Source organism: Macaca thibetana, chromosome 16 (genome assembly GCF_024542745.1).
Source record: "Macaca thibetana thibetana isolate TM-01 chromosome 16, ASM2454274v1, whole genome shotgun sequence".
NCBI lineage: Eukaryota > Metazoa > Chordata > Mammalia > Primates > Cercopithecidae > Macaca > Macaca thibetana.
The window spans coordinates 2,064,074-2,089,467 of NC_065593.1; the positions used below are offsets into that span (position 1 = coordinate 2,064,074).

Here is a 25,394-nt window from a genome sequence, read left to right on the forward strand (position 1 = left end):
CAAGCTACTTCTGTCTAACAACAGCCAAAGCTCACATGTACTCCCTGCTGCCTGGGAGCCCCCACTGAACTCTGCCAGCTGAAGTATCTCTTTTCAGGGAGTCCTTACCAACTTCCCTGGAAAAGTCAATGTCCTTGTCAAACAGGATGCTTTCCACGAGCAAGACAAGGACTTGCACCTCTTCTAGAGCTGTGGCTCTCATTTATGCCAGGGACTGTGCTAAGACTTTAAATCATTCTCTTAAGATAATTCTCACCACAATCCCACCTGGTGAATTATCAGCAGCCTCATTTCCAGAGAGGGAAAGGGAGCTTATGGAGTCAGTTAACCTGCCCAGGGTCACATGGCTGGTAAGTGGCAAAGCCAGAACCCGAACCTGGATCAGACTCTCAATGCTACATGTGCTCTCTTCCCACCATCCCTTCATTCCCAGCATCCCTTCCCATGGCTTCAGTCATCCATGGCCCCACTGACCCACTTGCTTTCTCTAAGGCTGTAGAAAGTAAGACAGGGCGGCAGGGTTGCACAGCTGGGTGATAACAAGCAAGTGTAAATCTCTGCCCTCCACGAAGCCACGCTCTGTGACAGTTTTCATTTCTCTAACTCTGTGTGTACAACAGACTGACAGGCACAAAGGGGAGCAGTGTGAGCTGGGCAGAGGGAATGGCATGTGTGATGTAAGACACAGGTGACCAGAGGCCAGGGAGCAGTTTACCAAGGCCAGGATGCAGGAAAGAATCATTCATGAAGCAGGCCTGGTGTGAGAAGAGACCCAAGGACAAGACCCTGAGAAAACCTGACACTGAGGGAGGGTAAAGAATGAGGGAGGGGACTGGGCGCAGTGGCTCACGTCTGTAATCCCAGCACTTTGGGAGGCCAAGGCGGGCGGATCACAAGGTTAAGAGATCAAGACCATCCTGGCCAACATGGTGAAATCCTGTCTCTACTAAAAATACAAAAATTAGTCAGACATGGTGGCGCACGCCTGTAGTCCCAGCTACTTTGGAAGCTAAGGCAGGAGAATTGCTTGAATCCAGGAGGTGGAGGTTGCAGTGAGCTGAGGTTGCGCCACTGCACTGCAGCCTGGGCGAGAGCGAGACTCCGCCTCAAAAAAAAAAAAAAAAGAATGAGGGAGGGGCGAGCCAAAGACATAACCAACATAACCAAGGTAGTTTTATTCAAAGATATAAAAAGGTTATATAAATGAAGAGATGATATAACATATTCCCATTAAGACTCCACATTTTAAAGAGATAAATTCTTCCCAAAATAATTTAAGTTTAAATCAATTTTAATCAAAATCCCAGGGGATTTCAGAAGGTTTTGGTTTTTTTTTTAAACAGGAGGAGGTAGTGATTCCAAAGATCATCTGGAAAAACAAATTTAGATAAGAACAAGCAAGAAAACACTGAAAAGCAATAAAAACGAGGAGCTTTTACTTTTAGATTTTGAAATAGTGCTGTGTCCTACAGAGCAAGCTACTGGATTGAATATGTGGGGTTTGGAGCCAGACAACTTTGGCTCATTTCTTGGCTTAACTACTCATTAGTTGTCTGTCTCTAAAATGTGTGCATTTGGCCAGTCGCAGTGGCTCACACCCGTAATCCCAGCACATTGGGAGGCTGAGGTGGGAGGATTGCTTGAGGCTGAGGTGGGAGGATTGCTTGAGCCCAGGAATTCAAGACCAGCCTGGGCAACATACTGAGACCCAGTCTCTATACAAAAAAATGTTTTTAATTAGCCAGGCATGGTGGTTCACCCCTGTAGTCCCAGCTACTCAGTAGGCTAGGGCGGGAAGATTGTTTGAGCCCAAGAGGTTGAGGCTGCAGTGAGCCGTGACTGTACCACTGTATTAGCCTGGGTGACAGAGTAAGACCCCATCTCAAAAAAGAAAAGAAAAGGCATGGATTCAACCGCAGTACCTGGCATATAATAAGCACTTACTAAATGTCACTTATAAAGCTAACGGTACAACTACTGTCATTGAAACTGTGGTACTGGCCCACGGAAAAAACAAACCAGAAAGATAATGCAACCAATGAAAAAACCCTAAGAATGACCTAAACGTGTTTTTATTGAGTACTGTAGGTATGAGGATGATAATTTCAAAAAATGGTGCCAGCATAACTAGTTTACTCTTTGAAAAAAAAAAAAAAAAAGGCGCCGGGCACAGTGGCTCAAGCCTGTAATCCCAGCACTTTGGGAGGCCGAGACGGGCGGATCACGAGGTCAGGAGATCGAGACCATCCTGGCTGACACGGTGAAACCCCATCTCTACTAAAAAATACAAAAACTAGCCGGGCGAGGTGGCGGGCGCCTGTAGTCCCAGCAACTCGGGAGGCTGAGGCAGGAGAATGGCGTAAACCCAGGAGGCGGAGCTTGCAGTGAGCTGAGATCCGGCCACTGCACTCCAGCCTGGGCGGCAGAGCAAGACTCCGTCTCAAAAAAAAAAAAAAAAAAAAAAAGGCACATTATTACATCACGCGGCATATGCATTCTAAAGTGAACTCCATGGTGTTTTTTTGTTTTTGTTTTTGTTTTGAGACAGTGTCTCACTCTGTTGCCCAGGCTGGAGTGCAGTGGCATGATCTTGGCTCACTGAAGCCTCTGCCTCCCAGGTTCACACGATTCTACTGCCTCAGCCTCCCAAGTAGCTGGGACTACACGTGCAAGCCACGATGCCCAGCTAATTTTTTTGGTATTTTTAGTGGAGACGGGTTTTCACCACGTTGGCCAGGCTGGTCTCAAGATTCTGACCTCAAGTGATCCCCCTGCCTTGGCCTCCCAAAGTGCTGGGATTATAGGTGTTAGCCACCACGACTGGCCAACTCCATGGTTAAAAGGAAGGAAGGATGGAAGGGAGGGAGCGAGGGAGGGAAACTACAGATATTTATTATTTATTTATTTATTTAATTTTTATTTTTTTGAGACAGAGTCTCGTTCTGTTGCCCAAGCTGGAGTGCAGTGGTGCAATCTTTGCTCACTGCAACCTCTGCCTCCAGGGTTCAAGTGATTCTCCTGCCTCAGCCTCCTGAGGAGCTGGGATTACAGACGGTGCCGCCACACCCGGCTAATTTTTTGTATTTTTAGTAGAGACAGGGTTTCACCATGTTAGCCAGATGCCTTGGCCTCCCAAAATGCTGGGATTACAGGTGTGTGCCACTGCACCCAGCCTGCAGATGATATTTATATAATACTGAAATAGGGAAAGCTTTTCTAAGCCTACTTTCCAAATCAGAAACCAAAAAACAAAAAGCCACACAGGCTTAGGTGAGGCGCGGTGGCTCATGCCTGTAATCCCAGCACTTTGGGAGGCTGAGGCAGGTGGATCACCTGAGACCAGGAGTTGGGGACCAGCCTGGCCAACATGGTGAGACCCTATCTCTACTAAAAATACAAAAATTAGGCAGGAGTGGTGTTGGGTGCCTGTAATCCCAGCTACTTGGGAGGCTGGGGCAGGAGAATTGTTTGAAGCAAGGAGGCAGAGGTTACAGTGAACCAAGATCGCGCCACTGCACTCCAGCCTGGGTGACAGAGTGAGACTCTGTCTCTAAATAAATAAATGCTTCAAATCATAGATAAAATTAAAAGAAAAATTAAAATCTGGAAAGGGATATGTGTTACAGATAGGACTGAGGATTTTCTGACTTATAAAAAAGGCTATTTAAAGGCTAATAAGGAAGATGTGAACACAGCAAAAATATCAAAGGACATAAATAGAAAATTAATGGGAGTGCTAAAAAAAAAATTCAAACTCACTAATAATCAAAGGAGTACAAATTAAAATGAGACCCTTTTCTTTCTGTCTAGAAAGTTAATAATGGAATAATCCAGAACTGGGGATATAAGGAAGTAAACACTCATATAATGTTCATGGGAATGTAAAGTGGCAGAAATCTGCAAAGACACTTGAAATATGTATCAAAAGCCTTAAAGGTAAGCATTTCTAAAGAAAAACCTAAGCTGGGTGCGATGGCTCACGCCTGTAATCCCAGCACTGTGGGAGGCCAAGGCAAGTGGCTCTCTTGAGCCCAGAAGTTTGAGACCAGGCTGGCTAACATGCAAAACCCTGTCTCTACTAAAAATACAAAAATTAGCTGGGCATGGTGGCACACATCTGTAGCTCCAGCTACTTGGGAGGCTGAGTCAGGAGAATTACTTGAACCCAGCAGTCGGAGGTTGCAATGAGCTGAGATCACACCACCGCACTCCAGCTTAGGTGACAGAGGGAGACTCAGTCTCAAAAAAAAAAAAAAAAAAAAAAAAAGAAAGAAAAAGAAAAATCTAAACTATATGCCAAAATATTAATAGTGTTTATGCCTGGGAGATTATTACATTTTTCCTTAAAGTTTAACTGTTCAGACTTTTTGCCGCTGTGTCTATATTACTTTGAGAATTAGAAGAAAAAAGCATTTTTTTCAATTTGGAAAATTGTATAAGCCCTTTTAACAGAGTAATTACACTTGTAGACATTTTTCCTAAAGAAATAATCAGAGAGTGTCTAAAGAGACATTATATAAGAATCATAATACCAAAAAAATTGAAATCACAAAACTCTAATACTGGGAACTGGTTACATAAATATGCCACATTCATATGACGGAAAAGTATGCAGTTACTAAAATTATCACATGCAAGAATACTGACATAGGAAAAGTGTCACACTATCCTGTCACATACAGGGTAGAGAACAATATATACTATGATACCTTTTTGCATAGAATATTCAGGTGTCTGTGTATATGTGTATGCATATATGTGCAAGATATATACCAGTTATCTTTACATAGTGGGGTTACGGGTAATGTAAATGTTTATTCTTTGGGCTCTTCTATCTTTTCCAACTTTTCTTAAAAAGCCTGTATTCTTTTTACATTTGGGGGTCAAGGCTTGTCTTACTTTTATTTTTTTACAGCATGGCCACTATAATAATGTATTATATGCCTGAAATTTGCTAAGACAGTAAACCTGTTTTTTTTTCTTTTGCATCTTCTTTTTGCATTTTTAACTTTTGTGGGTACATAATAGGTTGCTTATTTTATTTTGTTATTTATTTATTTATTTAATTTTATTTTTTGAGACAGAGTCTTGCTCTGTCACCAGGTTGGAGTGCAGTGGTGCAATCTCAGCTCACTGCAACCTCCGCCTCCCGGGTTCAAGTGATTCTTCTGCCTCAGCCTCCTGAGTAGCTGGGACTACAGATGTGTGCCAGCACACCCAGCTAATTTTTGTATTTTCAGTAGAGACAAGGTTTCACCATGTTGGCCAGGCTGGTCTGGAACTCCTGACCTCAAGTGATCTGCCCACTTCGGCCTCCCAAAGTGCTGGGATTACAGGCATGAGCCACTGCGCCCAGTCGTGTTTTGTTTTAAATAAGATGGTATAGTCAATGATGCCACGGGCTACCTGGTCAAGTAGGGACAGGGACTGAACCCAAGTCACTTAGATTTGCAATTAGAAGGCACTGGAGACACCATATGGAACAATTACCGAGCTGATTACTGCACTAGCACAGTGGATGCCAGGATCCTATGCGGTGAGCTGAGGAACTAGAGACAACGGAGTCCAATCTTTTAAGCATCTGGGCTACAAAACTATTGGTTACTCCAGCCAAAATCCCAGGAGTCATCCTCTTTCATTCACCCCCTCCTCCAGCATTCACTCCATCAGCAAATCCTGCTGCTTGATCCCAAAAATAACCCCTTCCCTTTCCACTACCTCCCCTGCCACCACCCTCTACAAGCCACCACCATTTCCAATTTGGATCTGGCAATACCTACCGATTTGGCCTCTTCCTGCCTGTCCCTCACCCATGTCAGTCACTGTGCTGGGTGCTGGCAATATGTTTACCTCCTAGACAAGGACCTGTGGCTGTAGGTCAAGGCTCCTTGGTCATAGGACAAGGTTTCTTTAACCAGAAACAGACGGTCCTGCCTAGCTGGGCCATCGCATCCCATGGAGCAAATGACTTCCGGTATTACAAAGGGAGAGGATAGAAAAGGGCTTTAAGACAGGGGCTTTTATGGTTGGGTTTTTGTTATGACAATGTTTGCATATTGGCTATTTTGTAATATCTCTATTAGATAGTAGAAAAGCCCACCTAGCCTAGGTTCCAAAGGAGAAATAAAACACTGAGTCGGTCATCTCCCATGTGGGAGAGGGAGGCAGGTCACGTTCTAAAGGGAACAGCAAGGATCAGGCTATGTCCACAGAGCTTCCCTTGAAATGAATTTCTTTCTGCCCCTCCTCTCTAGAACAGGGGGAGTCTCATTTTACTCAAATCACAAAACAATTCCAGGAGAGGCTGCTCCTCCAAACAAAGGGCCGGGGAACAATGCAGGTAAGAACTGAGCAGAAAACAAAGGCGCGTTAGAAAACCCCTCTACCTTCTGTCTGTTTCTGGTATTCGGAACCTTTCATTAGTTACCTCATTTAAAAAAAAAAACCACACAGAGAGACCTTCTTAATTTGAGACCTGACTCTTGGTTCCCAAATCTCCTAAATGCGGCGGGACAATAAACAAAATCAATAAAGTGAACAAAGTAATGATTACAGCTGCGGTCAGTCAGTGCTGCTGACAGAAAGAGTGACAGGACATTCATCCTGTACTGCAGGGGTGGGTGGGGAAGCAGGAAAACCAGTCAACTGGGTGACCAGGAAAGGCCTCCCTCAGGACAGGACACCCAGGGTACGCAACAGCTGGCTAATTCAACAGCCCGCACAATCCACTCATGAAATGGTGGTGCTTTTGAAATATCTACTACGAGCAGGAGAAAATAAAGACTCACCCACTCCTCCAAAGGGGAAAGAGTTGAGCGTGAAGTGCATAATGACGTCATTGCCTGTGACACCTCCGCTGGATGTCTCATCAATCATCCGTTTGATGAGCTGAGGACAGACCAAAGGCATCCAGGTCAGTGAAGTTGCCCCTCAGGGAACACTCATGGCCCCACCACACAGAGGGCTGTGTGCTCAGAGTTACGAGCTCAAAGCATGCACATTCTGGCTTTGTGTCAGTGAAAATTCTTGAGTTTGGGGACACCGTGCCAGATAGACAAACAACCTCAACTGTGGTTAGTTTTGCAAAGTGACTGATACCCAACCTCTCAGACACACATCCCGTGCACAAAGGGAGGCAGCTCCAAACCTCTGGGCCTACTCAGCCACAACCTAGAGGTGTACTCCCCAACACAGCAGCAAAAGGCTCTTTGTTTTTTGTTTTTGTTTTTTTTTTTTTTTTTTTTTTGAGATGGAGTCTCGCTCTGTCGCCCAGGCTGGAGTGCAGTGGCGCGATCTCGGCTCACTGCAAGCTCCGCCTCCCGGGTTCACGCCATTCTCCTGCCTCAGCCTCCCGAGTAGCTGGGACTACAGGCGCCCACAACCGCGCCCGGCTAATTTTTTGTATTTTTAGTAGAGACGGGGTTTCACCGTGGTCTCGATCTCCTGACCTTGTGATCCGCCCGCCTCGGCCTCCCAAAGTGCTGGGATTACAGGCGTGAGCCACCGCGCCCAGCAAGGCTCTTTGTAAGGGGACAGCTTAGACTATATTCCAGTTTTAAACACTGTTATTACTTCTTTCTTATCTCTGCTCTACATTATAACAAATGATTAATAGGTATGATTTAGTCTTTATGAAATGTGAAAATATTTAAGACTTTAGATTTAGCATCCTATTTTTTAAGAAATAAATGGTTGTTTGGCCTAAGGCCCAGAAAAGCACAAGAACACTTGACTAGTAAATGTCATTTCCCTTGGGGGCCAGCAAGCCCTTGACAGTTCTTCCTGTCTGGACTGTAGTGACCTCAGGTGACCCACTGCTGGGAAGTGCTCCACACCTGACCTGTACCCTGGCCAGCCGGAAGGAACCCTGGCAGGAAGGTTCCTTCCTGCCCATGTTATCCATGGTTTTAAATGTCAAACCATGGTTTCGTTAATAACCCAGCCTTTACTGAGCCCCACACATTTGGTCTCACTCAAATACCTGTAGCTATCTGTATCTCAATAGCCTCACAAGCTCCAAAAGCTGTCACACGACTATCTACACGTTACCATCAGAAGTTCTCCCGAAAACATTTGGGCCACTGTCTCTTAGTAGCAGCTGGTCCCCTAGTGACATGAATGAGTGAGCCATGCAGAAAGTGGCAGAACTGCTCAACCAGGTGATGCGGTTCCACCACTCTAACAAGAAGCTAGCGTCACGTGAGAAACTAAAATCCATCATATCACAACCATTTATGTGACAGTGTCAGGGTCTTAGTCCCACACAGTGGGTGTGAATGTCATTTTGTGCAGGCTCTTATTCGACAACGCCCTGTGGATTAACATCAGAAAAGTATTTAATGCTGGCACATATAAGTCTTCCAATTATACAGGAGGTGTTTGTGAATCAAAAACCTTGCGACACTCAACCCTGCAGACTCAGATCTAACCCGAGGGAGGAGGGGACCGGATGCTGTGATAACCCCAGAGCCTCATAAACCAAGACAGCAACCTAGGAACACAACTTCACTTAGTGGACTCTGATATGACAGAAGAAACCATCATTGTTTCACATTGTTTTCCACATTGTTTTACAGCAAAGAAGGAACATGACTCTTGATAGTCGCTTATGCTAGTGAGCTGTTCTCGCTAAAGCTTACCTTATGGTTATGTGAAAACACATAGAGAGCCAGAGGCTTTTCACGTTCATTTATGAAATCTATGGCCTCATCTACATTTTTCACAGGCACTATTGGAAGAACTGGTCCAAAAATTTCTTCTTGCATCACCTTGGTTTTAGGATCAACATCAGTAAGTACTGTTGGGGCTAAAAAGAAAATAAACAAAATGAAAATGAAAATACTTATTAGACAAAAATGTACAACTCTCATCTTGTATCTCTTTCATTGTGTCACCTATCCATCCCTTTCCCTCTCCTCCGCAAGTCATATCTATTGAAAAATCCTGAGCAGGTGGATGAGCTGTGCAAATACTCGATGTCTCCAAAGCCTGTGAATCACAAGCCTGTGGATACTTGTGCAAATCTATCTTTTTCACATTGAACTCTGTTCACAGCCATGCATATATTTAACTATAGATTATACTTAACATTTTTCTGTGCAGAGTGTTTTTTTTTTTTTTTTTTTTTTGAGACAGAGTTTCGCCCTTGTTGCCCAGGCTGGAGTACAACAGTGCCATCTCGGCTCACCACAATCTCCACCTCCCGAGTTCAAGTGATTCTCCTGTCTCAGCCTCCAGAGTAGCTGGGATTATAGGCATGCACCACCATGCCCAGCTAATTTTGTATTTTTAGTAGAGATGGGGTTTCTCCATGTTGGTCAGGCTGGTCTTGAACGGACAGGTCTTTCTAGGAGCAAAGACAGCTCAACCGTGAATCAAATCAATACTATTTTTTCTTAACTCGAGCGCTTTCATATATATTATCTCATTAACCTTTATTACAACTCTGTTAGACAGATTAAGAAAACAGAGTTAAATGGTCAAAATTCCCTAAGCCTTAGTTCAGTGTCCCATCTACCATAGGGAAGAGGCACAAAAAAGGAGGGTGAAACAGATGCTGGGGAGGCTATGCAAAGTGTCCCAGCATCTGCTGCCAATGTAAGTCACCAACTAGCAGTACTCCAGAAGACTCTGTAAATAAGAAACTGGATCGTCATCCAAAAGAGAAGTCATCTGACAATAACAAGTTGGCACTTCTCCTTTACCCCTAGTTTCTAATAGATTATCTTGGCAATGTGGCTGTGGGCAGCTTCTTGCAGCACCACTTCCAGGGGTATATAAACTGCCACCCCAAATCCATTGCCCACATCTTCCTCAGGTCAGAGAACCAATTTGGGCTGAGTGTCTACTTCCTCTGCATAGCCGTGCTCAGGTAAAATGATCCTAGCTCGAAGTCAGGGGAAAGTCCTAATTAGTCTACAAGCTAATCAGGATAGCCCCTTCCTTTTGCCATTCATTAACCTAGAAACGGGCAATGTGGACACGCTGAGGATGGGAGAACAGAGAGGTGGAAGAAGTAGAGTCCGTTTTCTCTTTTTTCTACAGATGTATTCCCCAGTTCGATCTGGGCCGCCACCAGGAGAGACAGAAGGCACAAGGATTGTTTTCTTTTGCATCCTAGTACAAAGAATCAGGGTTTTTTGATGGTACCATGAAGCCACTGAATTATACAGCTCAGCAGAACCTCGGGACTGCGAATTACAAGAGAATCAATTTCTGCTTATTATTTCATTTTTAAATTTTGTTTTTTTTTTTTTTTTTTTTTTTTGAGACGGAGTCTCACTCTGTCGCCCGGGCTGGAGTACAGTGGCCGGATCTCAGCTCACTGCAAGCTCCGCCTCCCGGGTTTACGTCATTCTCCTGCCTCAGCCTCCCGAGTAGCTGGGACTATAGGCGCCCGCCACCTCGCCCGGCTAGTTTTTTGTATTTTTTAGTAGAGACGGGGTTTCACCGTGTTAGCCAGGATGGTCTCGATCTCCTGGCCTCGTGATCCGCCCGTCTCGGCCTCCCAAAGTGCTGGGATTACAGGCTTGAGCCACCGCGCCCGGCCAAATTTTGTTTTTTTAAAGTTGATTTTTTTTTTTTTGGTAACTTGTAGCATCTTATCTGATAAAGGGGATAAGTAAAGCTACGTGGTGCAGCTTCTTTGCCAGCCAAGTCCAAATGTGTCTAATTTTTCTGTCACCTTATATGTTACTTTAGAAAAATGTGCTTAACATTCAAAGGAATATATATTCAAGGCAAAGAAGAAAAAGCACAAAGAAGGTACACAAATAATAAGGTCAAGCATGGTGGACCAAAACATTATTTCTGGAATGGTACCGTCACTGGTTAATTGTGGAATAGTGACCAAGCTATTTCCTTCTTTGTGCTGTTTTCCCATCCACGAACTAAAGCTAATTACATCAAGTTCTATTCTGCTTCTCAGGATTGTTATGAAGAAAAAAGTAGTTACGTGTAAGTATGAACTGGAGCAATGCTGGTGGCATCATTCAATACACAGAAACATAGAGATTTTAAATAGTTTATAACAAAAGCTACAGTATACCAGAAAGCAGGATTTAGTACTTCAACAATTAAATCAACAATTAAATGCTATATATTTAATAGTGTATGTAGTGTTAATAAGTAGTGTCAGCAAAAACTGCCAAATTGCCATCTTCCCATAGGAAAGAAGAATTTCCATTACCTATGTAGCGTGTGGCCTCATCAGTCTCCCCACCAAGAGCTATCTTTTGTCCTTCAAGCAAACTTAGTATCCTCTTAAAATGACGAAGATTGATGATCCTTTCATAATCGGGAGACTCTTTTATATTTTCTCCATAAAATTCCTATTTAAAACAACAGGAGTATATAAATGTCACAAAGACCCACAATTCAATTTCAGTGAGTACAAAATCCAGCCATGCCCAAAATCAATCTGGTTTTATACCCTCACAGAATCTAACACCCCACCCCTCAAATAATGTAACAATAGTACGATAGTAAATTTCAGCTTTCTGGCAGGTCGAGGACTAGAAAATAAAGAGCGCACACACACAGAAGACATCCATAGTTCCAAAGGTTCTTACGGATCTTACGGTCCACCCACGGGCCTCCACCTCCTGCGGCTGACAGTGGGAGCAGGCTGGGGTAAGTCTTGCTCTGCATCAGGGTTGCCTATGTGTTCACACATTGGCTGTGCCTGCTCTCCCCCTACAGTAAGTTCGGTAGTTACAGCAGAGACCCAAAGGTCTGCAGAGTCTGAAATATTTGCCACCTAGCCCTTTACAGAAAACAGCTGCCAATCTTTGCTCCATTTTGCTGTTTTGGTCTTCTTTGAACTGGTATTTCCACCACTTACACGTGATGGTGAAACCACTCGAAGGATCAACATACAGCTTTGGGAAATTACCAAGGTAAAAGAACCTTAGTAATCATACAATCAGTATTTACTTTGTAAAACAAAATTACTGAATTGCTGCATCACTTCAAAGCCTCGGGAGAGTTCTCAATTTAATCTCAAATCAAAATGAACACTGTTCACCCAACCTCTACCAAGAGCAACTCTCAAGTCTGGGTGGTCGGAATCCCTGGTGCAGCTTGCTAAAATGCATGGGCTTGAGCTGACTCCAGAGTCACCAACAGTAGCTTTCAGTGCTGAGGGCATCAGAGAATTAATTACCTGGAGGCCTCAGACAAGCTGAATCTTTGGAGGGTAAGGCTTGCAAACTTGTTTTTAAATGGTTCCCTAATGATTCTAACATGTAGCTTGAGAACCACTGTGTTAAGAGTATAAATGCCTCAAAGGGAGGCAGAGGCCCTTATTCCTTTTTTTTTTTTTTTTTTTTTTGAGACGGAGTCTCACGCTGTTGCCCAGGCTGGAGTGCAGTGGCGCGATCTCGGCTCACTGCAAGCTCCGCCTCCCGGGTTCCCGCCATTCTCCTGCCTCAGCCTCCTGAGTAGCTGGGACTACAGGCGCCCGCCACCGCGCCCGGCTAATTTTTTGTATTTTTAGTAGAGACGGGGTTTCACTGTGGTCTCGATCTCCTGACCTTGTGATCCGCCCGCCTCGGCCTCCCAAAGTGCTGGGATTACAGGCTTGAGCCACCGCGCCCGGCCGCCCTTATTCCTTTGAAATTGAATTCATCACCACACTCAACCAAGCATTTCTCCAATTTCCAAATATTTTCAATCTCACAAGTATCTTTTAACCACTCTCTCTTCCCACGTACCCTGAATCTGGGCAACTCTTCCTTCGCGTGCTCATCTGGATCCATTTTTAGTCCTATCACTAAAAATGATAGTCCAATACCCATATCAAGGCCCTAGCACCTCATCCCCGAAGTTACTCTGCCTGGAACACATGGTGAACTATTGCCCTGAACTTCCTGGTACACAATTTTCTTTCTTTTCTTTTTTTTGAGACAGGGTCTCACTCTGTCACCTAGGCTGGAGTACAGTGGCACACTCTTGGCTCACTGCAGCCTCCGCATCCCAGGAGGATCAAGCGATCCTCCTCCCTCAGCCTGCCAAGTAGCTGGGACCACAGGTACAAGCCACTACACCTGGATAATTTTTGTATTTCTTGTAGAGACAAGATTTTGCTACGTTGCCCAGCTGGTCTTGAATTCCTGGCCTCAAGCAATCTGTCTGCCTTGACCTTCCAAAGTGCTGGGATTACAGGAGTGAGCCACCATGCCCAGCCAATTTTCTCTCTCTTTTTTTTTTTTTTTGAGACAGAATCGTACGCTGTCACTCAGGCTGGAGCACAGTAGTGCTATAATGGCTCATCACAGCCTTGAACTCCTGGGCTCAAGTGATCCTTTTGGCTTCAGCCTCCTGAGTAGCTGGGACTACAGGCATGTGCTACTATGCGCAGCTAACCTTTTTCTCTTTTGTAGAGACAGGGTCTCATTATGTTGAGACCTTGAACTCCTGGGCTCACGCGATCTTCCTGCCTTAGCCTCCCAAAGTGCTCGGATTACAGGAGTGAGCCACTGCAACCGGCAACAATTTTCATTTTCTTTTTTTTTAATTTTTTGAGACAAAATCTCATACCATTACCCAGGCTGGAGTGTGGTAGCATGAACTTGGCTCACTGCAACCCCCACCTCCTGGGTTCAAGCAATTCTTGTGCCTCAGCCTCCCAAGTAGCTAGAATTATAGGTGCACCATGCCCGGCTAATTTTTGTATTTTTAGTAGAGATGGGTTTTGCCATGTTGGCCAAGCTGGTCTGCAACTCCTCACCTCAAGTGATCAACCTGCCTCGGCCTCCCAAAGTGCTGGGATTACAGGCGTGAGCCACCATGTCCGGCCAACAATTTTCATTTTCAGATCACATGTATTACTCTTTGGTGTTTCTGATCCTTCCTTTTAGTGCTAATTAACATCTGTCGAGTAAACAGTGACTACTCCAATAATTTCTTTCATCTGAGGGGTTAATGACCCTCACCCACTGCTGAACTCAGTCACACTGGTCATCCCATTCTTATTATTTATTTAAGACAGAATCTTGCTCTGTCACCCAGCAGTGCAGTGGCATGATCCTGGCTCTCTGCAACCTTTGCCTCCTGGGTTCAAGCAATTCTCGTCAGGGTTCAAGTGAATCTCGTGCCTTAGCCTCCTGAGTAGCTGGAATTACAGACATGCACCACCACCCCTGGCTAATTAGTAGAGACGGGGTTTCATCACATTGGCCAGGCTAGTCTTGAACTTCTGACCTCAAGTGATCTGCCCGCCTCGGTCCCCCAAAGTGCTGGGATTACAGGCATGAGCCACCGTGCCCAGCCCCCATTCCTTTCTACCAACCTAAATTCTACATTTCCTTCAAGTCTTGGCTTGGGACTCTACCATGCAGTCTTCCTTGGTTCCCTCACTGCAGATATTTACTTTAAACACCCTGAAAGATTGCTAACTATACAAAGGGTACACTGTAAGTCACTCCTCCAAACTACTGGCCACTCTAGGCCCTCTACATACACAAAACCTGATAACCTTCATCAGCAATGGCCAATATGCCACAGGGTCTCTCTGATTATACCTAAAGGGTTGGCAACATTCCCTCAAAACCACGGACACACAATTATTTAACTTTTTTTTAAAAAGTATATGACACAACTAATCATCAACAAATCAACTAGACAACTTAAGTAGATTTAACACCAAGGCAACCTTGCTCCCAGCAGATATTCTATGAAAGGTACACAGAGCATTTTCATATTAGTAAGTTCATTGAGTCACATATGCTTTTAAAATTTTCCTGAAGGGAGAAACAAATGGGGATGCTGCCTGAGAATAGTTAATTTGACTCCTTATCTTATTAAAATCAGTGGAATCAGATGTTTTAAATACAAACCTTCACCGTTTCCTTAATCTTCCACACAATTTGACTTTGGAGGGATGCTTCACAGAGAATATAATCAGGTGCAATGCAGGTTTGGCCACAATTCATGTATTTTCCCCAGGTTATGCGTCTGAGGGGAAAAAATCCAGAACAGCTATATAATTTAGTCAAATTTTCAGTTGTTACAATGTGTTGTTTGAATGTTTTGCAACTAAAATAGATTCATATATTTATCTGGCAATTTTTATTAAAAAGTTAAAAACTCATTTCTAAATCAGTCGGTTGGAACTTAGAATGTATTTTCCAAATGAGGTAGAATATTCTACACAGCAGGGAATTCTCACGCCAGCTCATGGGAAACAGTACTTGGTAAACAGTGATGCCATTGCCTGCAGCAGGAAAAGAGGAGAAACAGCCTCCCAATGTCCTTTCCCCTCTCCCAGTCCAGCCAAAGGAAAGTCCTGGATGACAGGAGTTCGGTACACACTCTCCTGGTTGTGGCTTTTGGCTCTGCCGGCAAGATGTTCAGGTACAAAGCAGGATGGCAGCCAGACTTCAAGGCCACCCTCCTCTTTGTGGAGCCCTGCCCCACTTGGGAAGACCTTTCCCATGCATGGACAGAAACCCACGCCCTGAACCTTCACTAACTGAGGGTGTCCGGTTTTGGCAACAAGATTTCTACTTAGGAAGCCAACCTGGAACCCTGACCTGGAATCTCTGAAGGGGAGAGAAAGCCACGCCACCCAGAGCAGAGTCATGAAGGGGAGAGAAAGCCACGCCACCCAGAGCACAGAGTCATGAAGGGGAGAGAAAGCCACGCCACCCAGAGCAGAGTCAGTTCTATGATTTGGCACTTCTTAGTAGCTAAACCGGATTTAGCAGAGAGAACCTGAAACCTCTTATTTTCTGATGTTCAGATGCAAGATGTTATTCACAGTTAAAAAATGAGGAACACTCGTTTTGTCCACAAAGGATCTCAGTTAAGAGATCAGCATAGTACCCTCTCAAATGGGAATTTAAAGATTTTATTTGGCGCACACAATACTTTGGATTATGTACTTCACAGATCACTGGCCAGAAGAACATTAAATTTCTTGCTAGATCTAGCTGTAATCTTGAGGACAGAAATAACTTTTTCAAAATTCCTAAGGACAACCACATGATGTCAGGACTTACAGCTCATCATTTTTGACAGTGGCACCAAGAGACAGTGAAAGACTTCAGTTACTCTTGATGACATCAACCACCAAAGTTAAATGATGCATCTTGGAGCCATAAGGTATGGGGTTCAAATGCAAAGAGTAACATTGTCAGGAAAAGTCTCCACTGTGCTGGGAAAACCGCAGAAAATCAGACAGCCAGACTCACCTGCAAACAATGTCCAGGTCACAATCTTTATCAATATAACATGGACTTTTCCCTCCCAGTTCAAGAGTCACAGGGGTCAGATGCTTGGCAGCAGCTTCCATGACAATTTTGCCAACTGCAGTATTTCCCGTATAGAAAATGTGGTCAAATCGCTGCTTCAGGAGCTCCGTGGTTTCCTCAACACCACCATTAATAACAACATAGAGGTCCTCAAAGAAAGAGAAACACAAACTCTTGCACTGCCAAATTAATCCTAACATCTTAACATCAGCAATCTCTTCAACATAAACATGTAACAGTCAGTAAAACCCAGAGAGTGTCACGACCAGTCCCTGTGAGGGATGGGAGAGGGAGCTGACCAAGGATAAGAGGAGAACACACAGTCCGCTGGCATCTGGGAAACCTGAACCCACATAGAACCAACCTGGAGACTCGGTTTTTTACATGAGCTCAGCAACAAAGATACTAAGGAGAACAAATGGTTGAACTTGACCAGGGAAAATGCATGAGATGTGGGTGTATGCAGATGTGACTCTGGTGAAGAATGGCTCCCACAGGACAGGTCCCAGCTGCATATCTTAGTCTGAATGTTCTCTGTCTCACAACAGAGTAGGCTCAGCCCATGCTATTCTGAATGGTATACCCGGCACAGTAGCTGAGAGCGCTTGCTTTTGAAGTGTATCTGGTTTGAATCTGGGCTCTGTCACTCACTAGCTTATTTGACTTTAGGCAAGCTACTGAACATCTCTGAGCCTCAATTTCTTCATCTGGCACTGGGAGAATTCATGTAGCTTCTGTGGACTGAGCCCTTAACGCATTGTGCTATCATTACCAGCTGTTCTAAGAGATAACACCTTAGACAATAACAGCATGAAAAGTAAGAGAACAGATGGCAACCAAGGAAGACAGAGAGGTATTCAAGACTCCAAGGTAGAAATGTGAACTAAAAGTTGGCTTGTGGATCTCATGTTTCCACTTGATCTCCTGTTCTGAAGACGAATCAGTTTCATTCACTTCATAGTTCAGCTGCCCAACAAATGTTTCAAGCTTTAACTTTTCTATGACTTAATCTACATAGCATATATTATTAACCCCCTAACACGGTAACTGAAGCTGGTAGGGCATTATTATCCTCCTCATCCGGACAGTCAGTTATTGAATAATTTACCCCTGGTCAGGGGCAAAGCAGTACCTTCAACCTCTCTTCTGGTTCTAAGTCCTATTCAATCCTTGACATCTCACTGTCTTCCATTTCATCTTTCTTGATTGGATCACTACAACTATTAGAACAAAATGGTTCTAACAAAGAGAACAATATCATTCCAAGAACCAGAACTGGCCTCAAGCCATTACAAGTTGATGTCCAGAACACAGGTTAAGATATTTGTAAGCTGTCTTTCAATGAAAGCTAAATGAAGACTCCTCTCTGCAGCAACTCATGTAGAACTCAGCAGTGCCAATTTCTTCGCGGCATCATTAACTTCCCAGGAGGGCATAAGAACCTCTGACTCCGACAGATGAACTACCCCGCAGTTGAGCAGATCATTTCCTTTATTCAGTTCTTGATATTCTTAAATGCCAGCGTGTTAAGTCAGTGTGAGAATACGTCCTCTAATTCAGGAGGGCACTTTTTTTGTGTGTGTGGCATGTTTTCATGCCACAGACATGTCTTTTTTGAAAGCAGAAGTACTCTTAAAGGCTGGGCATGGTGGCTCACACCTGTAATCCCAGCACTTTGGGAGGCCAAGGTGGACGGATCACCTGAGGTCAGGAGCTCAAGACCAGCCTGGCCAACATGGTGAAACCCCATCTCTACCAAAAATACAAAAACTAGCTGGGCGTGGTGGCACATGTCTATAATCCAAGCTACTTGGGAGACTGAGGCAGGAGAATCACTTGGACCCAGGAGGCGGAGGTTGCAGTGAGCCGAGATCCCACCACAGCACTACAGCCTGGGTGAGAGAGCAAGATTCCAGCTCAAAAAACAACAAAAAAGAGTACTCTTATACAATCATATAAAAGTACATTTTGTTAGAACAAAAGAAATTATGAGTAACAGAAATATGTTAGCACCCAGCACAGTACCAGTCCCTCATTAAATAATCCATTAAATGAAAACACCTAAAATCATGTTAGCTCAAATAAAGATTATTCCAAAATGCCAAACAGACAGAATCTGTCGACAGCAGGAGGACATACCCATGAAGTCATGGGCCTACATATATTGTGTAACCTCCACAGCCGGGTGACTCCACAATGTACTTTGGAACTGAACTCCTTTTACTAAGCCAATTGCTGAAGGCTTAAAGAAACTGCAATCGGGTCCCTGGCCAGCAATAACATGCAATAGCAAGAAAATCAAATGTGTGTTTTCCCCAGTAAACACGTATGTTGAAGATGGGTCAAGAAATTCTTACCTGGTCTAAATACTGAGGGAGAAGCTTAGCCACGATCTTGGCTGTATTTTCACTCAGTTCAGAAGGCTTGATAATCACAGCATTTCCTAAACAAAGTAAAAAGTAGAACAGTATCATCTAATACTTAACTGTAATAGCTACCAAAATGGCACTCAGTGGGAAGTACAGGCTAGGTACTCCCAATTATTTCTGCAGCTCTCAATGCTGCACATCCTCAAAATGAGCGTAAGAGCTCACCTCACTTTCTCTTCAAAGGCTAACTCCTTAGCTGTCATCGTCTTCAGGTCACTGTCAATGGGTTCCATCAGCCCTTCCCACTCCTTCAACTTTCTATCACTTTTCTCCCACTTCTGCCCCTAGATTGTCCTCTGCCTGGGAATTATTGGGCAAATGAGCGATTTCAACATACAGCTCTCTATCTGGATCCTGCAAAGTGAGAAATTAATCTCCTGGCATTTGCTATATACCCAAGCTAGCATTACTCTCATAGCCTTTATTTGAATGAAGAAACTGGTCAGACAGAATCAAATGGTTCATCCAAAGCCAGAGCCAGCAACTGAAACCATATTAGAATACGGATGCCTGACTCCAAACTCCTGGGCCTATTGACTCAGACACCTTTACACTCCCACAGGTTCATTCTCCACGTGCTTCAAAACATAGCCACACAAATCTCCTCAGCAGCTCATTTAAAAATACGTATGATATGTATGAATTCTCAGTACACTGGTGGTGTAAACAAAGGCAAACCACCAAAGTAAATGCATTTAATTAGCCACTATCCTTAATTTACAATGAATATGACAAAATAAGCCTCCCTAAAAAGGTATATAGACATAAGCCGGCACCAGACCTGCAGCGATGGCTCCTATCAGTGGCTGAATGATGAGAACAAAGGGGTAGTTCCAAGCTCCGATTATCAGCACCACTCCCAGAGGCTGTGGCTGAATATAGGCCTCATCCATCATGGTGAGCAGGTTCTTCTTAACTGGTTTAGCAGTAACCCATTCAGGAAGATTCTCAAGCATAAAATCAATTTCCCCAAGGACAGTAATGACTTCCTGACTGTATGCATTGAGTTCACTCTGTTATAAGAGAATCACAGTTAATCTTGCAGAGTAAGTATGATACACTTCGCCCTGAATGTCAAAACACTCAAGCCAGGTACACCAGCAGTGACAACAACTGGTATTATCAGACTAGCTGGTTTGCCATCCAGACTCCTTTTGCACCCTTCATGCCCTTGATAAGGGCTTGCTAATTCTCTAATATATTTAAAAAAATAATCAAAGATTATTTCAGGGAGTAGTAACACTAGTACTAGTAGTAGTACCACTAGTAAATCCTTCTTTACTAATCCACACCCTTTAAAAGCCAGGCTTAAATATTACCTCTTTCAGGAAGATTTCCTTGAGTAATAAAGGTCTGCTCTGATCATACTTTCTATATCACAGTAATTATGCTGTTGACCTGCATCTTAATACTTCACCCTTAACGCACTGGTTTATAACTATTACTCACATTTTATCCGTGTATGCTCTGTTTCCCAACCAAGTTTAAAACTTTTGGGGACAGGGAACTTATTGTATTTCTTGAGTCATCCTATATATACACTCACACAAACATTTAGTTCTTCAAGAATGATTAAATGACACAGTCTTTTTGGAATCTTAATTATCCCATCTTGTTTATTTAATATCACAGCCCCTTTCCACCAAAAGTACTCTAAATTTTATAGTTGCTACTAGTACTACTACTGTTATGACTTATTAAAATAATCTTTGATTGAGGGGATTGTGGGGAAGGGAAAAATCACAAACCCAGAGTAAAGCTTTGCTACACATGTAATGCAGATAAAACAAGATGACGGCCTCGTGCCTGTAGTCCTAGTATCTGGGAGGCTGGGGCAGGAGGACTGCTTGAGCCTAGGAGCTGGAGGCTGCAGTGGGTTATGATTGAGTCACTGCACTTCAGCCTGGGTAACAAAAGGAGACCTTGTCTCTTTAAAAAAAAAAAAAAAAAGTAACTATTATCAGAAAACAGAGAGGAATATACTTACACCCTAAAACATTACTTAAAACTTTGCTACCACAGGCCAGGAGTGGTGGCTCACACCTGTAATCCCAGCACTTTGGCAGGCCCAGGCAGGCGGATCACTTGAGGCCAGGAGTTCAGGACCAGCTTGGTCAACAGGTGAAACTCCATCTCTACTAAAATTACAAAAATTAGCCGGGCATGGTGGCGCACGCCTGTAATCCCAGCTACTGAGGAGGCCGAGGCAAGAGAATCGCTTGAACACGAGAGGTGGAGGTTGCAGTGAGCCGAGATCGCACTACTGCACGCCCGCCTGGGAGACACAGTGAGACTCTGTCTTAAAAGCAAAACAACAAGCAAACATACAAAGAAAACCACACACACACACAAATCAAAACAATAAAAACTTTGCTACACAAAGCGTGTTTCCAAAAGAGGTATATGATATCACTGGGGACCTTGTTAGAAACTTGGAATCTCAGATCCCACCCCCGACGTACTGAACAATAATTTGCATTTTAACAAGATCCCCAGGTGTCTGTTAGTGCATTAAAATTTGAGTAGAACTGACCTAGTAACACACAAAGTTATGAAGAAAAATCTGAGTGCAACTATAACTTAAAAACAAAACTCTGTCTACAAAATAAACCATAAACAAAGCTAAAAGGCAAGAAATAGACCCAGAGACTGGTCTGAGGGTAATGGATTATTCAGAACTTATTAAATATTACTGTCACTAAAGTTGGTATACAACTCTCCCACTGCTAAATTTTACTGGTTTTAAAAGAAAGAAAGAAAGAAACTCAAAGAAAGTATCTACAATACGGTAAACTGACAAATTACTGAAATCCAGAATATACAAAGAGTTCCTACACATCATAAGGAAAAGAATCACAAAAGTAACAAAAACAGACAACAATAGAAAAGGCAGAAAAGGAACCACAGAGGCCAGGTAACAACATATGCCCTTCTGAGTGCTAGAGGACAGGGAAAGTCAGAGGAACTTTGGCTTTATCTGTATTGCTGGAGATCATACTCCCAGCGCTGGAGTAATCCGAAATGTAAAAGCAAAAACAAAACCCAGCAGAAGCTCCGGCCCGCAAGTGCGCGGCTGGGGCCAGCTTCTCAGCGCCCCGCCGCTCGCGCGCGTACCTTGCACAGGTCGGCGGCGATGGCCGCCAGGATGTCCTTCTCGCGCTCCTGCACCATCCTCCGAAGGGCCTCCAGCTGCTGCAGCCGAAACCGCAGGGGTCGCGACCGTCCGGACAGGAATGCCTGGCGAACCCGCTGTACTTCGCGCTCCATGGCCTGGTCCTGCAGAGAACTGCACGGTCGGAGGGCGCTGGGGCGTGGGAGGCGGGATGCAGGCAGGTGCGGGCCTTGCCTCCCCTCCCTCCGCCTCCCTCCGGGGGTTGTCCCCACCGCCGACCCGCAGCCACAACTCACTCGCCAGGGCTTGCTCGCTCAGCCGCGGCCTCCGGGCCCGCCTAGTCCCACTGCCAGACCCAGTTGCCGCGGGGCTGACTGAGCTTGACCCAAAGCCTCGTGCCTATTGGCCCGGGAGGCCCACGTGACAGCCGCCGGCCGGACGCCGGCCTCGCCCACGCGGCACCCGCTCTCTCCCGGGTTCTGGCAGCGGGCTAGGTTGCTGCGAGTAGAGTGCGGAGTGCGAGAGCGGAGCGCGGCCACGGGCCCGGGAGCGGAGGGGTGTAGGGATGGAGGGAAGGTGTTGGCCATCCTGCTGAGAGCGCCCCGGGGCGGCCCCAGAGGGGGCGAAGAGGAATCCTGGAAGAGCAGGCGGAGGGCGCGCCGCTGGCAGTGGGCGCCCGGCCGGAAGCGTCCGGGCTGCAACGGAGAGCCGTCTCCGCTCCGGCACGCTCAGAGGGGTTCCCTCCTCCATTTTGTGGCTCTTCAAACGTGGCCAGATGGACGGAGTTGGAGGCCTAGCGCTCCCTTTTCTGCTTCCCTGTCCCGTGCTCCTTCCTTCAGCGAGGAGCTGCCTCGACTTGACCGGCACTGACCGTCCTGGTTCCCTGGAGAGCTAGTCCCTGAGGGCGGGAAGCCCGGGTTAATCTCCCGCGGAGCCGGGACAGCGGTCATTTCCTTCGTGCACAAGCATCATCCTCGCACGTCCGTTACTCAGAGCTCCCCGGGCTGCATTTGCCCCGCTGCACACCCTTCCATGTACCCGCCCCCGAGAGAGAACCCGCTGCCCTCAGGTTTCCCCCTCCCGCCTTACTGCCTTTCGGGCGAGAGACTTCAGCTCTCATCACTACTCGGCAGCAGTTGGCTCAGCTGATCGGTCCTGTCTTGTGGAAAGCTTTCTTTTCTTTACCATTTCCCTGCACTCTTCTGCACTTTTCTTTTTAGCTCACTGGCCGGGACCTCTGGGTTTTCCTTTGCTGGATTTTTCTCCCCTTCCTGACCTCTTAGGTGTTCAGGCGCCCAGGGCTTAGTACGAGGTCTTACCTTTTCACAGCCACTTCCTCGTGTAATCCCATGGATAGTGCTCACAGAAAGTTCTAATCCCAGCCTTTCCTCTGAACTCCAGAGGGTATATTTGTGAACAGAAAATAACTCCGGGCCCTGGCCCAAATGAACTCCCCACTTATACACAAAATGAACTCCCCACTTATACACAAAACAACAAAAACCGTGGGAACCCAATTCACTATGCCAGAAGGAAAAAATTAAGCAGAAAGCTGAGTCATGCAAGAAACTGCCTTTCTGTATGTTCCAAAGTAGATGGCTACAGATAAAAGGTTAAATGTCCCCACAGGTAGCTGCTCTGTCCTCACCTTATCTCAGTGAAGTGGTGATTTACAGAGCGTGAGGCAAATACATAATTGACTATTCCCCTGCCTGTTCCTTGTTCTATTTGTGCAATGTGTGGATTCAGTAATGACCATGTTTTCCCCCCTTTCCTCTCCAGCCCGCTCCTCCCTTTTAAATATTGAAGCCCTCAAAATCATATTTAGATAAAGGCATAGACCTCCCTCCCAAGCATGTCCTTTACCTTGGCAAAATAAACTTCCAAACTGATTGAGAGCTGGTTTTGGTTTACAAACTGGCAGCCAAAGGAAGTGACTCTGAGTGGAGGTAGCCCTGACCTTTGACAAATCTATCAGTGCTTGGTACCAGCTTGGGCTATTTTTATTACTCGAACAGGACAATTTGCTAAGATCTGGGAGCTCCGCACTCCAGAGAATCCCTGATCTCCCAAAATTTGGTTGAGATATATGGTTTATTTTGCTGTACACCTCTTTTCTGCAGTTGTACTTAACTCCCAACAAGGAAGTCGAGTTTCCTGCTTCCAGGACGATGGCGAGCAGGCAACTCCTTTCTGGAATTTCTTTTTTTTTTTTTTGGAGACGGAGTCTCGCTCTGTCGCCCAGGCTGGAGTGCAGTGGCGCAATCTCGGCTCACTGCAAGCTCCGCCTCCCGGGTTCACGCCATTCTCCTGCCTCAGCCTCCCGAGTAGCTGGGACTACAGGCGCCCGCCACCGCGCCCGGCTAATTTTTTCTATTTTTAGTAGAGACGAGGTTTCACCATGGTCTCGATTTCCTGACCTTGTGATCCGCCCGCCTCGGCCTCCCAAAGTGCTGGAATTTCATCTGGCTTCCAGCAGGGAAGGTGAGTCTGAGTTGTTTTCCTCCTTCTAAAATGGTAAAGAGCAGTCTTGAGCCTGGGCCCTATTCCTAGGTAAGCACCTGAATTGGAGTTTTGTCTTGGAAACTCACCTTAGTGACTAAAGTTAACATTAACAACCAACTGGTCTTAATTTCTCCTTACCATTAGAGCGCTCAGTAATACAAATTGTGCGATTGTTTATTTTGCTTAACAGTTTGTTTGTTTCTGTTGTTGTTTTGGTCTTTTTCCCAATGGGCTTGACCAGCTCTACCTGACGGGGTCAAAGCTGAAGGAAAGTTGAAATTATGGAGAATAAGGCCTTTGAATTAGCTAAATTACCACAGATGAGGGGGAAAAAATGAAAAAGAAAAAACAGGTCGGGCATCCTGATGGTTTCCCTGCTTGTACCCTTTTGGTTTTTTTTTTTTTTTTTTTTTTTTTTGAGACAAGGTGTCACTCTTGTCACCCAGGCTGGAGTGCAGTGGCCATGATCATGACTCACTGCAGCCTCCAACTCCCAGGCTCAAGTGATCCTCCCACCTCAGCCTCCCAAGTAGTCGGGACTACAGGTATGTGCCACCACACCTGGCTAAAATTTTTTGTATTTTTTGTAGAGATAGGGACTTGCTATGTTGCCCAGGCTGGTCTCCAACTCCTGGGCTCAAGCGATCCGCCTCCCTCAATCTCCCGAAGTGCTGGAATTACAGATGTGAGCCACCTCGCCGGCCCCCTGCTTCTACTCTTGACTCTAGGGGTTGTTATTTTTCAGTTCTACACTTGCCCTTTTATACTCTACTGCGGGGGCCTAGAGTGTGTGAACCCCATTTCCCAGGCTCTCATGCCAGCTGGCTTCTGCCAGTAGGGGGCACTACAAGGAAATCAGAAGGCAGGCGATAGTAACTTACTGCTTCTGGATTCAATCGTGTGGCAGTTGCTGCCCATTTCTATAGTGAAAGTGGAGGAGGGATTATTCTTTAGGAATTCCTTCCATGGTCAAGGTGGCACCTCTCTAGTAGACAGAGGATGAAAGTGATAGTGTCTCCAAATGGCACAGTAGCTGGTGCAGTTCCATGGGTTCCAGCTAAGGGTATTTTTAGCTGCTTTTTTTTTTTTTTTTTT

General features: G+C 45.2%; 1 protein-coding gene and 1 non-coding gene across 5 annotated transcripts in view; both read right to left on the reverse strand.

The window, feature by feature from the left end:
* The window catches only part of ALDH3A2 (aldehyde dehydrogenase 3 family member A2), a 28,238-nt gene extending 5,843 nt beyond the window's left edge, over positions 1 to 22,395 (reverse strand). The window contains exons 1-9 of one of the 4 annotated variants that reach the window (XM_050763909.1): positions 22,091 to 22,181; positions 21,797 to 21,958; positions 19,464 to 19,695; positions 18,611 to 18,696; positions 16,194 to 16,402; positions 14,838 to 14,955; positions 11,189 to 11,330; positions 8,640 to 8,806; positions 6,789 to 6,888 (exon numbers count right to left, since the gene is read on the reverse strand). In XM_050763909.1, the coding sequence (XP_050619866.1) occupies positions 6,789 to 6,888; positions 8,640 to 8,806; positions 11,189 to 11,330; positions 14,838 to 14,955; positions 16,194 to 16,402; positions 18,611 to 18,696; positions 19,464 to 19,695; positions 21,797 to 21,949 (1,207 nt within the window). In that variant the 5' untranslated portion in view covers positions 21,950 to 21,958; positions 22,091 to 22,181. Of the gene's footprint in view, positions 1 to 6,788; positions 6,889 to 8,639; positions 8,807 to 11,188; positions 11,331 to 14,837; positions 14,956 to 16,193; positions 16,403 to 18,610; positions 18,697 to 19,463; positions 19,696 to 21,796 lie in introns of all 4 variants that reach the window. The other 3 variants (XM_050763911.1, XM_050763912.1, XM_050763910.1) reach the window with 3 other exon arrangements.
* On the reverse strand, positions 10,043 to 10,133 carry LOC126940041 (small nucleolar RNA SNORA31). The gene has a single exon (XR_007720566.1). It is a non-coding gene; the product is annotated as a small nucleolar RNA SNORA31 (small nucleolar RNA).
* Positions 22,396 to 25,394: the final 2,999 nt, after the last annotated feature.